Source organism: Electrona antarctica (assembly GCF_951216825.1).
Source record: "Electrona antarctica genome assembly, chromosome: 22".
Lineage (NCBI taxonomy): Eukaryota > Metazoa > Chordata > Actinopteri > Myctophiformes > Myctophidae > Electrona > Electrona antarctica.
Genome location: NC_136805.1, coordinates 26,204,127 through 26,217,107, shown reverse-complemented (window position 1 = coordinate 26,217,107; position 12,981 = coordinate 26,204,127). Strand labels below are relative to the sequence as shown.

The 12,981-nt window shown below is 42.3% G+C and overlaps 1 protein-coding gene across 1 annotated transcript in view; it reads right to left on the bottom strand.

Moving 5' to 3' along the window:
* The window catches only part of mrtfba (myocardin related transcription factor Ba), a 37,690-nt gene that overhangs the window by 21,052 nt on the left and 3,657 nt on the right, over positions 1 to 12,981 (bottom strand). The window contains exons 2-3 of the mRNA XM_079492085.1: positions 8,091 to 8,178; positions 1,384 to 1,689 (exon numbers count right to left, since the gene is read on the bottom strand). Coding sequence (XP_079348211.1) covers positions 1,384 to 1,561 — 178 coding nt within the window. The 5' untranslated portion in view covers positions 1,562 to 1,689; positions 8,091 to 8,178. The remainder of the gene's footprint in view (positions 1 to 1,383; positions 1,690 to 8,090; positions 8,179 to 12,981) is intronic.

The following is a 12,981-nucleotide window of genomic DNA, read 5'->3' as shown; positions in this document are numbered from 1 at the left end:
CAATGGAGAAGTCTGAGTTCTTCTCACAGAGCTTTACCGACAGTGCCTCAACATAGACCAGCATGCATTGTGGACAAGGTTCTCATTAAAGAGACGCACATGTAGTACTGTATATTTACACAGAAGAAGCTGTAGACCACAGGACCAATGCAAAGGAAGCTGAAGGAAGTTCAACATCCAAATATAGTTTGTGTGTTGGTTGGGTGACGTCCTTCACATTCTTTCTGTGTTGTGCAATCTGCAGCTACCTATGAAGAAGTTTGTTGTGACCGCAAGTCACAGTTTACTATGAAGTCGTATATGGTCACGCCTCGTGACACCATGCCTCGTGACACGTCATGCCACCATATGTGGCCGTCTCCATATATGAAGATCACGACACTGACCTCATCAAACCCTGCATAGCCATATATGGAGAAGATTGGATCATCACCTAGATCTGCATTTATGGAGTCGGCCAGCAACTCTACATCTAACCTCAAAAACCTCAAACCCTTAGATCTCCATATATGGAGCTGACCTGTTCTGACATTCCGGCATATGTCGATCGGACCCCCACCTGTCCTTCCACTTTGATGTCTCCCAATTGATTGATACCTGTCCATTCAAACTCTAGACGGACCCGCCCCAAAGTTATTAGTAGAGTTCTCAACAGGCCCGAAAATTAAGGCCCGGCCCTACCTGGGCCCTCATCAAACCCTGTACACTCAAGACACTGCCACCCTTAGATCTCCATATGGAGCTGACCTGTTCTGACATTCCATATGTTGATCTGACCTCATCAAACCCTGTACACTCAAGACACGCTCCATATACTGTATGGCCAGTACAGAATTCATTCCATGTTGATCTGACCCCCCATGCCAAAGCGTCAGCGCTCGCCCAGCAGTCTGCCGTCACCCAGGCCCTTTAGGGCGAGGTCGCTACTCGCCCTCAGGGCGTCTTACTGGTACTATACTGTAGTGATGTCAGAATACTGTACGACACTGGTTAACTGTAGTAACCTGGGCTGCTACACAGCTACAGAGAATATTGTGGCAAGTATTGTGGGCTTTATAGACATCAAAATAAGGTTTTTTGAAATGTCATTGTAGGCAACATTTTATATCGTATGATGAAGTATATACGTAGGGGTTAACCACTTGAACCCCATCATGCCTATTCTGGTCTACTGATCTACTGTACGTTTTGAGCTTGTAAATCTGCCATTTTTGGAGTACAGTTGTTCACTAAGACCAGAGGGTTTAAGTGTCTGATGCTGCAACAGCATAGAACGACAAAATGTGAAATCTAACCACTGAACAGTGCCTCGATTTGTCAATGAAAAACAAGTCCTACAAAGAACGTGCATTCCTAATCACACAGCATGTTGGGGCACCTCACCATTTTTGCGCTCATTCAGCGGGGGCAGGTTCTGCGTGGGATGGAGGGACAGCTCCTTCAGCCCGTGCGCCACCGCCTCGCTCTGAGGGCTGGGCGCCAGCGTGGGTGTCATCATCAGCATCATCATCCCATGATCCCCCCCTGCTCCCAGCAGCCCCTGGGCAGCCTGGGGCTCCATCCTGCCACGGGACGGGGTGGGGGGAGAGGGCAGGGAACAGGTTTGTCGTCCCGGTAGGCTGGCAGGCAGCGGTAGGGAAGGGCTCCGTCACCGGTCCCGCCCCCCTCGCCGGTGTCACGAGATGATGCCTGCAGACAGAGAGGAGGAAGGAAGGAAAGAAGGAAGGAAGACGTACAAGTATGTCAGCAACAGAAGTGGAACGCAAGCCTGGGCGATGTGCCCGACGGGCAAACTTCGATACTTGATCTCTCTAATTGTCAGATTTATCTGAAAGTCATCACAAGTCGTTACTCGACTCAACTGTTCACAGAGAGGCAGCAGCGATAAAGAGATGCATTATTTTCCTTTGCACTACTTAAGTATGCAAAATAGGGCAAAACATATTAGTTTTGATGCCGTCTCGATATTGACTTTTCCCATACTGTTCATTAAGTTCAGTACGTCATCAGACTGGACGTTTCTTGCTTGTATTGTCCTTCCCTGCTGGAACAGAGTGCTCAGCGATGGTGTCATGACTCATGGCCCACACATCCCTTGACTTTCCTTGTATAGACCCGAATAATGCCAGAGCATTCTAATTTGTACAGTACAGTAGGGATGCAACAGTTAACCGATTCAATTTAAATTGATTATAAAAACATCATTGATTTTAATAAAATATTTAAGATAGCGATTACAGCAGTCAACATGTCACGGCACAATTTTTGTGTGACACCCTTGTACGACAAAGTATAAAATAGGCTTAAATGGTTTAAATGGAATCGTGACCAAAGTCACAAAATAAAATAAAATAAAATAAAAAATAAATCACAAGCACTTCACTGGTCTCTGTGGAGATATACAGGAAGGAATACATCACTCTGGGAAATTGTGAGAGTCCTTCAGGACCTCAAAAGTGCCTGAGCATAATAGCCATCGTCATCGCTGTGTTGGCATGACTACACTCCCGACGGGCTGGAGAAGAAATGCTACGGGTGCCATTTCATCTGCAACCATCTGGAAGGACTCAGTCCATGTTATGTTATTCATTAAAGCCTGGTGGCGGGGCTCAGGCATTATGAAGAGTAATCATTTCAAACCGCTGCCGCCTGCCGCCCCCCAAGAAACAACGCACTCGAGTCTCGGCGGACAGGGTGAATGCTTCTTCAGTTTGGATGGACGGAGAGTCGGAGACCCTCGTAATCTCTCGTGTGTTGCCACAGCCACTTTCACCCGGTAGACTGGGTAGAGGGAACGGAAACATTTAGCGGCAGCGAAAACAAAACAGTGCAGTATCCATGGCAGTTGATAGATTGCCTGTGGAGTCCCAGCACCCGTGCCTGGGTCTTAGTAGCCTTTCTCCCTTCCAATTGTAATGTGTTGCTGTTGGCATCAGAATCATTCAGTGTCCCTGAAAGCAGCATGTATTAATCCACAAAAGCTTTCAAAGTTCAAAAAAAGAAAAGAAAAAACATCAGAGAGAGATCAGTTGCAGGAGAGAGAGAGGGGTAGTGTGTTGCCGCAGTATGGGTAATTAATGCACTCATTTACATTTTGGTTAGGAAAAAGTGAGCGTTATGCCTGTTATGGGTGCTGCAGAGGTGAGTGGTTCAGCATGAATACGAAACCCAGCAATGAACATGTCAGCGCCTCTCCTTATCGCTTTGTGTTCCTCTGGCTGACGTAGACTATAGTCTTTAGGGAAATTGCAATATTGCATATTCTCATTATTTTGGCTACATAGCCTTCTCCTTCTCTTTACATTGCTGAGGGAGTAATGTAAAGTTGATGAGAAAATATGTCCTGAAGAAATGCATTTGTCATCTCATTATTCTTGGACCATTCAGCTGCACTTCCCTTTGGCTGTGCATTTGTTTTTAAGTTGACATAATGTGTTTGTAATAATAAATCATTTTGACGCCATATTAAAGGGGTTTAGGCAGCTATGTTAAATGGTAAGGTACATGTGCCAGAGCAAACCCACACATAATCCATAAACACATTCTTCATTCAGTCACATTTCATTAAGTCAAAGGCAAAGCAGCAATCAACGCATTCATCTTCATCAGCAATGAATATGCCAAAAATATAAAAACATGCAATCAATGAAAACACAGACTTCAAGCTAATTAACTTAATTGCTACTTTAATGTAGCCTGAGCAGTTGGTTGGTGTGACACTATATAACCCGTCGCTGGCTGTTGTCGTTCAGGCCTCAGCCACGCCATCATTTATCGTATGACAAATAGCATAAATAGCCAATCTACAGTACAAGCTCACAAATGGGTTGACGACATATTGCGAGTTTGTGCATTTCTATTATTGTAGCATTTTTAAAACAATTAGGGGGCGGGTGGGAGGGGCGGACCATCTCCCGGGTGAGACAGCCGGGTTGACGGAAATGACATCGGATGTTGCCCAATCGACGCTCCCAGGCTGTAGACTGGTGTGCTACTGTATGTTATCGACGCTCCCAGGCTGTAGACTGGTGTGCTACTGTATGTTATCAAACGCATAATGTTCCGTCTTTTGATTAATCTCCGTCCCTGGCGACGAGCGGGATTATTTTATAGGGCGCAGATCTCCGTCTCCGCTCAGAGTGTTAACAGGTGGCACTGGCAACTGATACAAGATTTGTTTTATTAAAAAAGCTGAGCTGTCAGTGCTGTAACGAAAATAGTAGCCTGCATTGCAAGCTCGCAACATGTCATGGCCATATGAGGAAGTATTAATAAGGGCTTAATCAGCTTTCCTCAAATTATTCTCTGCACACATATGTCTCAATTAAACAGTAATTGGAAAAGGACGTGTAAATGCTTTGACCCCAGGTCATGTGTTGTTGGAAATGACGAAATCTCCAAAATCCAAGTTCAAGATGTCAGAGCGAGAAAATGAGGACAGTAATCTTCCAGTAAGCAGTATTGGCCCTCAACAAACATTGCACTTGTCTGGCATACAAAGCTAAAGAGGGGAATGCAACAAAGATAAGCTGGTGTCCATCCAACTCATGACATTACAATTATCACATGATGCATGTTAAGTGAGGGGCTCTCTTATCATCATACATCATCTCATTCTGGCCAATCACAATTTGCATCTTCACTTTTCTATCCTCACTTTTATCTTCAATGTTTGTGTTTACACAAATGTTTACACAAACATGGAAAGTTCGGCATGCAAAAGAAATTATATATCGTGGATTCGTCGCCGTCTTGTGGAAACCTTGTATGTCTCAAAGTAGTGAAAATAGCCAATTTACAAGCCCACAGCACTTCACATCGCAAGGCATTGTGAGCTTATAGATCTGCCATTTTCACTGATTTTGTGCGACACTCGTATTGTGACGTAGGGCATTCATTTACGAAAATAGTTTAAAAGAGTTTCAATGTGGTGATACAAGGTTTCTGCCCAACATCAACTATATATTTATAGAGCACAAAACCAAACAAATGCACCTAGTGGTGCAAACTCTGGCAACATTTCTTCTTCTATGTCTTCCAAATCCCACCTTGACCTTTGTGGCAGCCTACTGGAGATTCCCATCAGGTTTCATGAAGATCTGACCATCTGTCCTCCAAAAATATAGTTTGGCCTTTTTGACCCCAAATTAATTATTTCTTTGGGGCAACCTAACCTACTCATTATTCCAAGCAAGGTTCATGACAATCTGCCCATCTGTTATTCATTTTGACCGCTCGCAAACGCACAGAACAACCAGGAGGTTGTTCAAGACGATGAATGGAGGGATATCCAATCTGCAAAATGTAATAATCCTCAAGGTGTCTAGTTAATGAATTGTTATCGTTCCCCGAGCTAATTATTGTCCCATATAGGTTTTTTTTAACCATATGTTGTGTCCGTCCTGGATTTTCGGCTGTGAAAAATAAAAACTTTAAACCTGAACTATACATCCGACAGAAACCATTCACTCCATCTTATGTTCGTCTTTGCACGATGAAGTTTGGCCATGGTTCCATCATGTGTAGTGCATAAAAATCAAAATAAACACAAAAAAATTAAAAATTCGCCTAAACTGGATCACAACAACTCCTCCCCCAGGCACCCTATTGATATATTTTTTCTAAAATTTACATTTTTACAATCTTCAAGATGTATAGTAAACAAATGTTGATGTTCCCAACTTGAAATATGTATGTTTAATCTGGCATATTGGTTGCCATAGTGCATTTCCACAAATACAAAAAAGATCATGTAAAATCTACATAAGGTCTTAACTATACATAATTCTGAGACAAATGTCCAGTTTTTCTGTTTCATTGAAGCATTGAGGGAGATAACAGGAACATCTATGGAACATTAATGCTCAATTAAATGCTAAAAGTAGGCAAATCAATTGGGCCTGAGGGTAGAGGCTCCAAGAGGGGTCCACGTGCACAACCCTACGTTCTTCTTTCCTAGTTTGGATTTTTGGCATCCATAAGGACCTCTAATATACAGATTTCGATGATCCCAAGAACAAAAATGGTCCAAAGTGTGTTTATTCAATGTTTTATTACCCGTATGCTATGAGACCTGTGAAATTGCTGGCTGGAGCACGGGCAAGACTGTCTTGTCAATCATATAAAACATCATAAAAAAATCATATAAAAAAGAAATCATAAAAATATTTTTACATGATTTTTTATATGATTTATTATATGATTTAAGATTTTGTATGACTTTTTATTATTTTATATAGGCTTCCATGTTAAAAGAGGTATTTTCACAAGCCACAAACTACCGTTTTGTAAAGGTAAGGTTTATTCTACTTATTTGAGTTGTTATACCATTGTGTTTTCTTCATATTATTATCGGTCTTTGACATTTTAACATTAGGAAATGTACTTATATTCTCCAGAGAAAAAAAGTGTAAATGTCTAATATTAAATGACACCACTATCTACCGGAAGTGGGCGTGGAAAGGGGGCTGTGAGATAGGCCTATTACAGCCGTAGGTTGCTTATTGCAGCCGTAGGTTGCTTATCACAGCCGTAGGTTGCTTATTACAGCCGTAGGTTGCTTATCACAGCCGTAGGTTGCTTATTACAGCCGTAGGTTGCTTATCACAGCCGTAGGTTGCTTATTGCAGCCGTAGGTTGCTTATTGCAGCCGTAGGTTGCTTATCACAGCCGTAGGTTGCTTATTGCAGCCGTAGGTTGCTTATTACAGCCGTAGGTTGCTTATTACAGCCGTGGGTTGCGTATTACAGCCCTGTGTTGCTTATTACAGCCGTGGGTTGCGTATTACAGCCCTGTGTTGCTTATTACAGCCGTGGGTTGCTTATTGCTGCCGTATCTTGCTTATTACAGCCGTAGGTTGCTTATTACAGCCGTGGGTTGCTTATTACTCCCGCGGGTTGCTTATTGCAATCGTAGGTTGTTTATTGCGGCCGTGGGTTGCTTATTACAGCCGTAGGTTGCTTATTGCAGCCGTAGGTTGCTTATTACAGCCGTGGGTTACTTATTGCAGCCCTGTGTTGCTTATTACAGCCGTAGGTTGCTTATTGCAGCCGTAGGTTGCTTATTACAGCCGTAGGTTGCTTATTGCAGCCGTAGGTTGCTTATTGCAGCTGTAGGTTGCTTATCACAGCCGTGGTTTACTTATTGCAGCCCTGTGTTGCTTATTACAGCCATAGGTTACTTATTACAGCCGTAGGTTCCTTATTACAGCCGTAGGTTTATATGATTTTTTTATGTGATCACTATATATATATATAAAATATAAAAAACTCATAAAAACTCATAAAAACTCATATAAAAAAAATATGATTTTTTTATAGCCCTAGGTTGCTTATTACAGCCGTAGGTTGCTTATTACAGCCGTAGGTTGCTTATTGCCGTCGTGAGTTGCTTATCACAGCCGTAGGTTGCTTATTGCCGTCGTGAGTTGCTTATTGCAGCCGTAGGTTGCAATAAGGGGTATTTTTGTCATAGTTTATTGTGAATTACGTCGCCATGGTAAAGCGTGATGGAAAGAAAAGCACAAGCACACCATTCCCCGGCCGAGCCGCACATTTGACGTATATGTGCGCCTGGCCATAGGCGTCAAACTTTGAAAAAAAAGGAAAATACAAGTTTCAATAGTGGGGGGAAAAAGCGATAGAGAAAAAGCGATAGAGAAAAGGCGATAGAAAAAAAGCGATAGAAAAAAGCGATAGAAAAAAAGCGATAGAAAAAAGCGATAGAAAAAAACGATAGAAAGAAAAAGTCAAGGCTACAACTGACGCGCAGCGCAGTAGCCTACCTTATTGAAGGAACAAACTATTATAGGCCTACATGTAATTGATTAGCGAAAACATCTGCAGAAAGGTTTTTAACTGTTAAATCTGTTCATTGAAAATAGCTGATCTGCAAGCTCACTAATAGGGTCCATTTGGTTCCATTTGTATACTGTCATAGTTAAGGGGGGCCCTTGAACTGTAAACGTTTGAGAACCAGTTCCCTACACTATGTGCTGATACTATAGTAGTCTATTGATCGCCATAGAGGATTTAAAACGATCTACACACAATTATGCACAAATGTCTTATCCTCTACGAGTGTGTGCTTACCTCTGGTGGAAGAGAGGAGAGGCAGGACAGAGGGAGAGAAGGAGACGCCTCACTCTACTTGCAGAGACCCTAAGCCATGTAGTCCAACCTGGGGAGGAGATGAGAAAGCAAACGTAACCATCACAATCGGCTTGATACCGGAACTTGAGGGCATCTATCTACAATAAAGGTATCTACACAAGATTATGTACTAGGGTGAAGAAAATGAATGCATGAATGCTAATGCAACAATTGGATATCTCTACGCTCCACGAACAGACAGCGTCCAAAATGGCAGCGTGGCGAGAATTAAACATTAAGTAGCAACAAAACATTAGTTGCCTGATTAAAAAGTAGTAGACGCCCCTTAATTAAGGCTGCGTCGGGGGACGACCTGGCGATAGATGCTCGCGGATTACTAGGGCAACCCGCATCGGTCTCTATGACGATGGAAGTGGATATGCAGTGCGGAGACAATAGCGAGCTGCAGAGTGCGCCTCTTATCGCTGAACACTCTCAGGTTTGAGATTAAATCAGCCTGAAGACGGAGGCTCTGGGTAGCCTTTCAACAGAAGTATGCTTGATTTACAAAGAAGCTGGGCTGTATCCCAGTTGGCACTTGGACTTGGCATTCAACCGGATACAGTCTCTCTAAGTAATTTCAATTGAGAAATGAGTTTGTGTAAATGTGAATCAGAGTGACAGAGACAGAGGGAGAAGAGAGAAGAAAGGACAGGTGGGACTTCTTTTTTTTTTTAACCACTTAATCCCCATATTAGTCTACTTGCCAGAATGTGAACACGGACATGTTGAGTACACCAAGGTTTTATGTTAGAAATATTGAGTATGGGCCCTCAGCATGTAGAAACTGCCGGATGCTAACTTGCATATGTTGACTTGTTCCACCTTGTTTATGTTGAATTTGCTATAACATCATTTTTGGAAACAACTAAAAACAAACAACAAAACACTCCTTTGGCTAAAACGGCCATAGCCGTCATCACAAATGTGATGATGTCAGCACATTTGTCAGCACATAGCCGAGTGTTTTTTTTTATAAAACTAATGCTTGGAATGGATTCAGCATCATGAAAACCCCCTAGTTTGACATGTCACATGCTACATAAAGCATGATGAAATTTTGACTTTTTTGCCTTCTATAGGTTGTTAATGGTATGGTATGGTGATATATTATGCCAATTATGAAAATTGCTCAACATATCGTTGCTGTCGGGAGGAAACCTCATAACTCCATTTTTGAGGTTTTTGATTATTTTTTTTGCATAAATCAGTGCTATTGAACACCCTTTACGTCCTTTGTTTTTCGAAAATATTGAACCAATGGAAAGTAGTAAAAAGTGCTTTGGACAAAACCTCTTAACTCCATTGGACCCTCAAAATGTCTGCTAAAGCAACTAACTCCACCAACTCTCCCCCTCTCATGAACGTAATTGACAATATATAAAGTTACAACACCAACTTTGATGAGGCTGTATTGCTTTGTTTTAAAAAATATAAGGTTTTCTTAATTTCCTGGAAAAAATGTATATTTTTCATTTCCTGAAAAGTTTTGGAGTTATGAGGTTTCCTCCCGACAGCAGAGATATGCAAGTTAGCATCCGGCAGTTTCTAAATGCTGGGGACCCATACTCAACATTTCAAACATAAAACCATGGTGTACTCAACATGTCTGGGTTCACAATGGGGCTCTATGGGCTGGCGCTAGCTACACCCGTTTCGACTATATAGTGTGCAGTACTTCGTGAAATGAATAGCAAAAAATAGCTGATCTACAAGCTCACAACGCATCACATTCAGTGTCTTTTAGACTTTTGAAATTTTAATTTCCACTTCAAAGTGGTTATAACCACTTCAACTTACAGTATTTCATTTGTTTACGGGTTTGTACTTGGCCTCCTACGTTTTCCCTCCACCTCCTTATTCCCTCTACATCAAAATCGTTTTGCGGAACACTGCCGGTCTACAACTACCATGTCTCATTGCTACGTGTTGTGAGCAATGCCTTATGTGGAGGTGTATAAAGTGAAAGTGAGAAAGAGAAAGACAGCAGAAGGAAGGAGAGGATGAGAAAGAGAGCGATAAAGTGATTTGATTGATTGATTGAAATATTTATTAAGTTTGCAGAATTACAGAATTGACAGTACATTTCAAGCACAAACTCAATACAAAGACTGTTAACTGTGAGTGGACGACCCAATTAAGTATTACACTTGTTTACAATTCATCACCTTTGTTCAATTCATCAAAAACTAATACTAATACTACAGTGAACTGGAGACAGTGGGAGAAGTAAAGAGAAAGAGATAAGTGAATCAGTAAGAAAGTGGGGATGAAAGAAAGAGATAAAGAAAGGAGGGGGGGGGAAACAAGCAAACAACTATCATGGCTGACTAGGCAGCTGGGTATAAACACGGATGCTGCCCCAGCAGAATCAAAGTGCAGGTCCAGATGGCACAGACCTGCGTGCTGCTCTGCTAACGGTAACGGTGCTGGCAGCAACCAACAAGTACCATGTGTTTCATCAAAGAGGCCACACGCATGTACGCAGTACGCACACCAGTCTTAAACCATGGGTCTAATGGTAGATGATGGTGGTCACTGCTGGGCAGATATGACATCAAGAAAAATGACATCTGCACTCTCAGGATCAGGAGGGCCTGATTTTAGGTTCACTTCCCCTGAGAGCTATTCTCACTTGGTTAATGGCCCCTACACACGGCAAGTTATTTATTTGCTCCGATTATGCTGCCGGGGAGCTTTTTTGGCGCTCGCCGACAAAACCCCCAATTGACCCAGAGAAGTTCCGTATTACAGCTAGCTAATGAGAGCACAGGAAAGCTGTCTGTTTGTCTGTGTATGTATCAATAGATGGATATTATTCTGTGGGTAAATTCAGGTGTCTTACTTACTTTATTCCTTGGGTAAATCCAGGTGTCATACATATTGGTAGCTATATTAATAATAATATTGCTGTTAAATATAAATATAGTCCAACTTCACTCATTTGAATATGTTGATAAAACAGCGTCGGAATCTACGCAGCAGCTGTTATTATGGAATTGGAAACAGAACGACGTACACTCTGATGTGCATGCGCGCGCACATACAGAGAGAGAGACAGAGAATTATGTAATGAAAATCAAGCATCCTGCTCTACCGCAGCCGCTATCACATAGGCCTACTTTTCGCCCTCTGTTCCTGGGTGTGAGAGGAGAGAGAGAGAGAGAGAGAGAGGGTCTCACACATGTATCACAGGAGCCTGCACGTACATAAGACCGTGAGACGTCAAAATTAATTGGAATAAAAACAAATACTTATATGTATGTATTGGGTCTGGATCGCAATCGTTTAGTGTGAAAACCACAAAGATAATATGACAACAGATTTAGCCTAAGTACAAAGCACACACAGATTTATTTTTCTCATGACTGTGGCAGACAAAGAACACAAATCTATTATATGATATATACTGTACAAAGTGTACATATAAGATATGTATGTGTCTGTGTGTGTGATATATATACTTTATATGCACAAACACATTTTGAGCAGTTGGGTCACATGTTTTCATTGGGACTATTGTGTTGGGTGTGTGTGCGTGAGGCTGCTTTCTGTCACCACCATATAAGGCATCGTTCTGTTGCACAGTGCAGGACAGGTGTGTGTGGAATGTCTTCTTTACGACTCTCTCTCTACCTGCCTGCCTGGTATCAGCCAGCTGACAACCACAAGGGTGATGTGACCAAGTCAGATCCAGTTAAAAAGAAAGGCCGAACTACAAGCTCAAAACGTGGCCTATTTGTGTACACATTGGTGGCACACTGGTCAATTGGTTTTTTTTGTGTGCATTATGCTATTATGATACTTTGCATCATTGTGAAAGTACATCAAGTCTAGGAGCTCATACATAACAAGGCGGCAGTGTCCCAGGAGGGTAGACCAAGCGCTTGGGAATCGGAAAAATCCTGGGTTCGATCCAAGGCTTCTCCCAAGTTTAGTGTCGAAAAAGGAGCAAGACATTTAACCCCTAGCGTGTAAAGGCACTACTGTAGAATGTACTATTTATTCACACACACACACACACACACACACACACACACACACACACACACACACACACACACACACACACACACACACACACACACACACACACACACACACACACACACACACACACACACACACACCTTTATTCCCTCTCTCTCTCTCTCTCAAATGTATACAACATGCAATGTTGAACCCAATACCATATAGAGTGTGGCTTTCAGCTTAGACAAAGCCATTCATTATTTGACAATAAGACTGACAGTCTGACACACACATCATTATTCTCAATTACTTACACTTATATTTACATTCATATACAGGGCAGTCTTTAGGAGGAAAGGATTTAGACATTGTGTGAGAAGACTGCTAAAACAAAACACTACAAAGCTTCAGCAACGACAACTATGAAAAAGAATGACTGACACTTAGGCCTTTAATTGTGCCCCAAAATAAGAAATGGGGACGATTTCAAGACACACCCGTGGTGTTTTAGACATACGACTATGCAGGACATGGAGGACAATAACAAACACAGAGAACAGAGGTGCTCTGTGCTGCTCCCAAGGCTTGGCATACTGTCAAGAAAAGGTCAAGGGTCAACTATACTACAAATAGACCTGTCTTTGAAGCCGTTGGAGTGACAAAACACAGTGATGCGCGCACGCACGCACACACAAGATAACTGGTAGCAGTCTAGGTCTAGTAGCTGATAAACAAGGTTCAGTCAGGGTGGTCTGGTCTCTGTATGCCCGTACAAACACACTCCATCACCTGTGTGTGTGTGTGTGTGTGTGTGTGTGTGTGTGTGTGTGTGTGTGTGTGTGTGTGTGTGTGTGAGAGT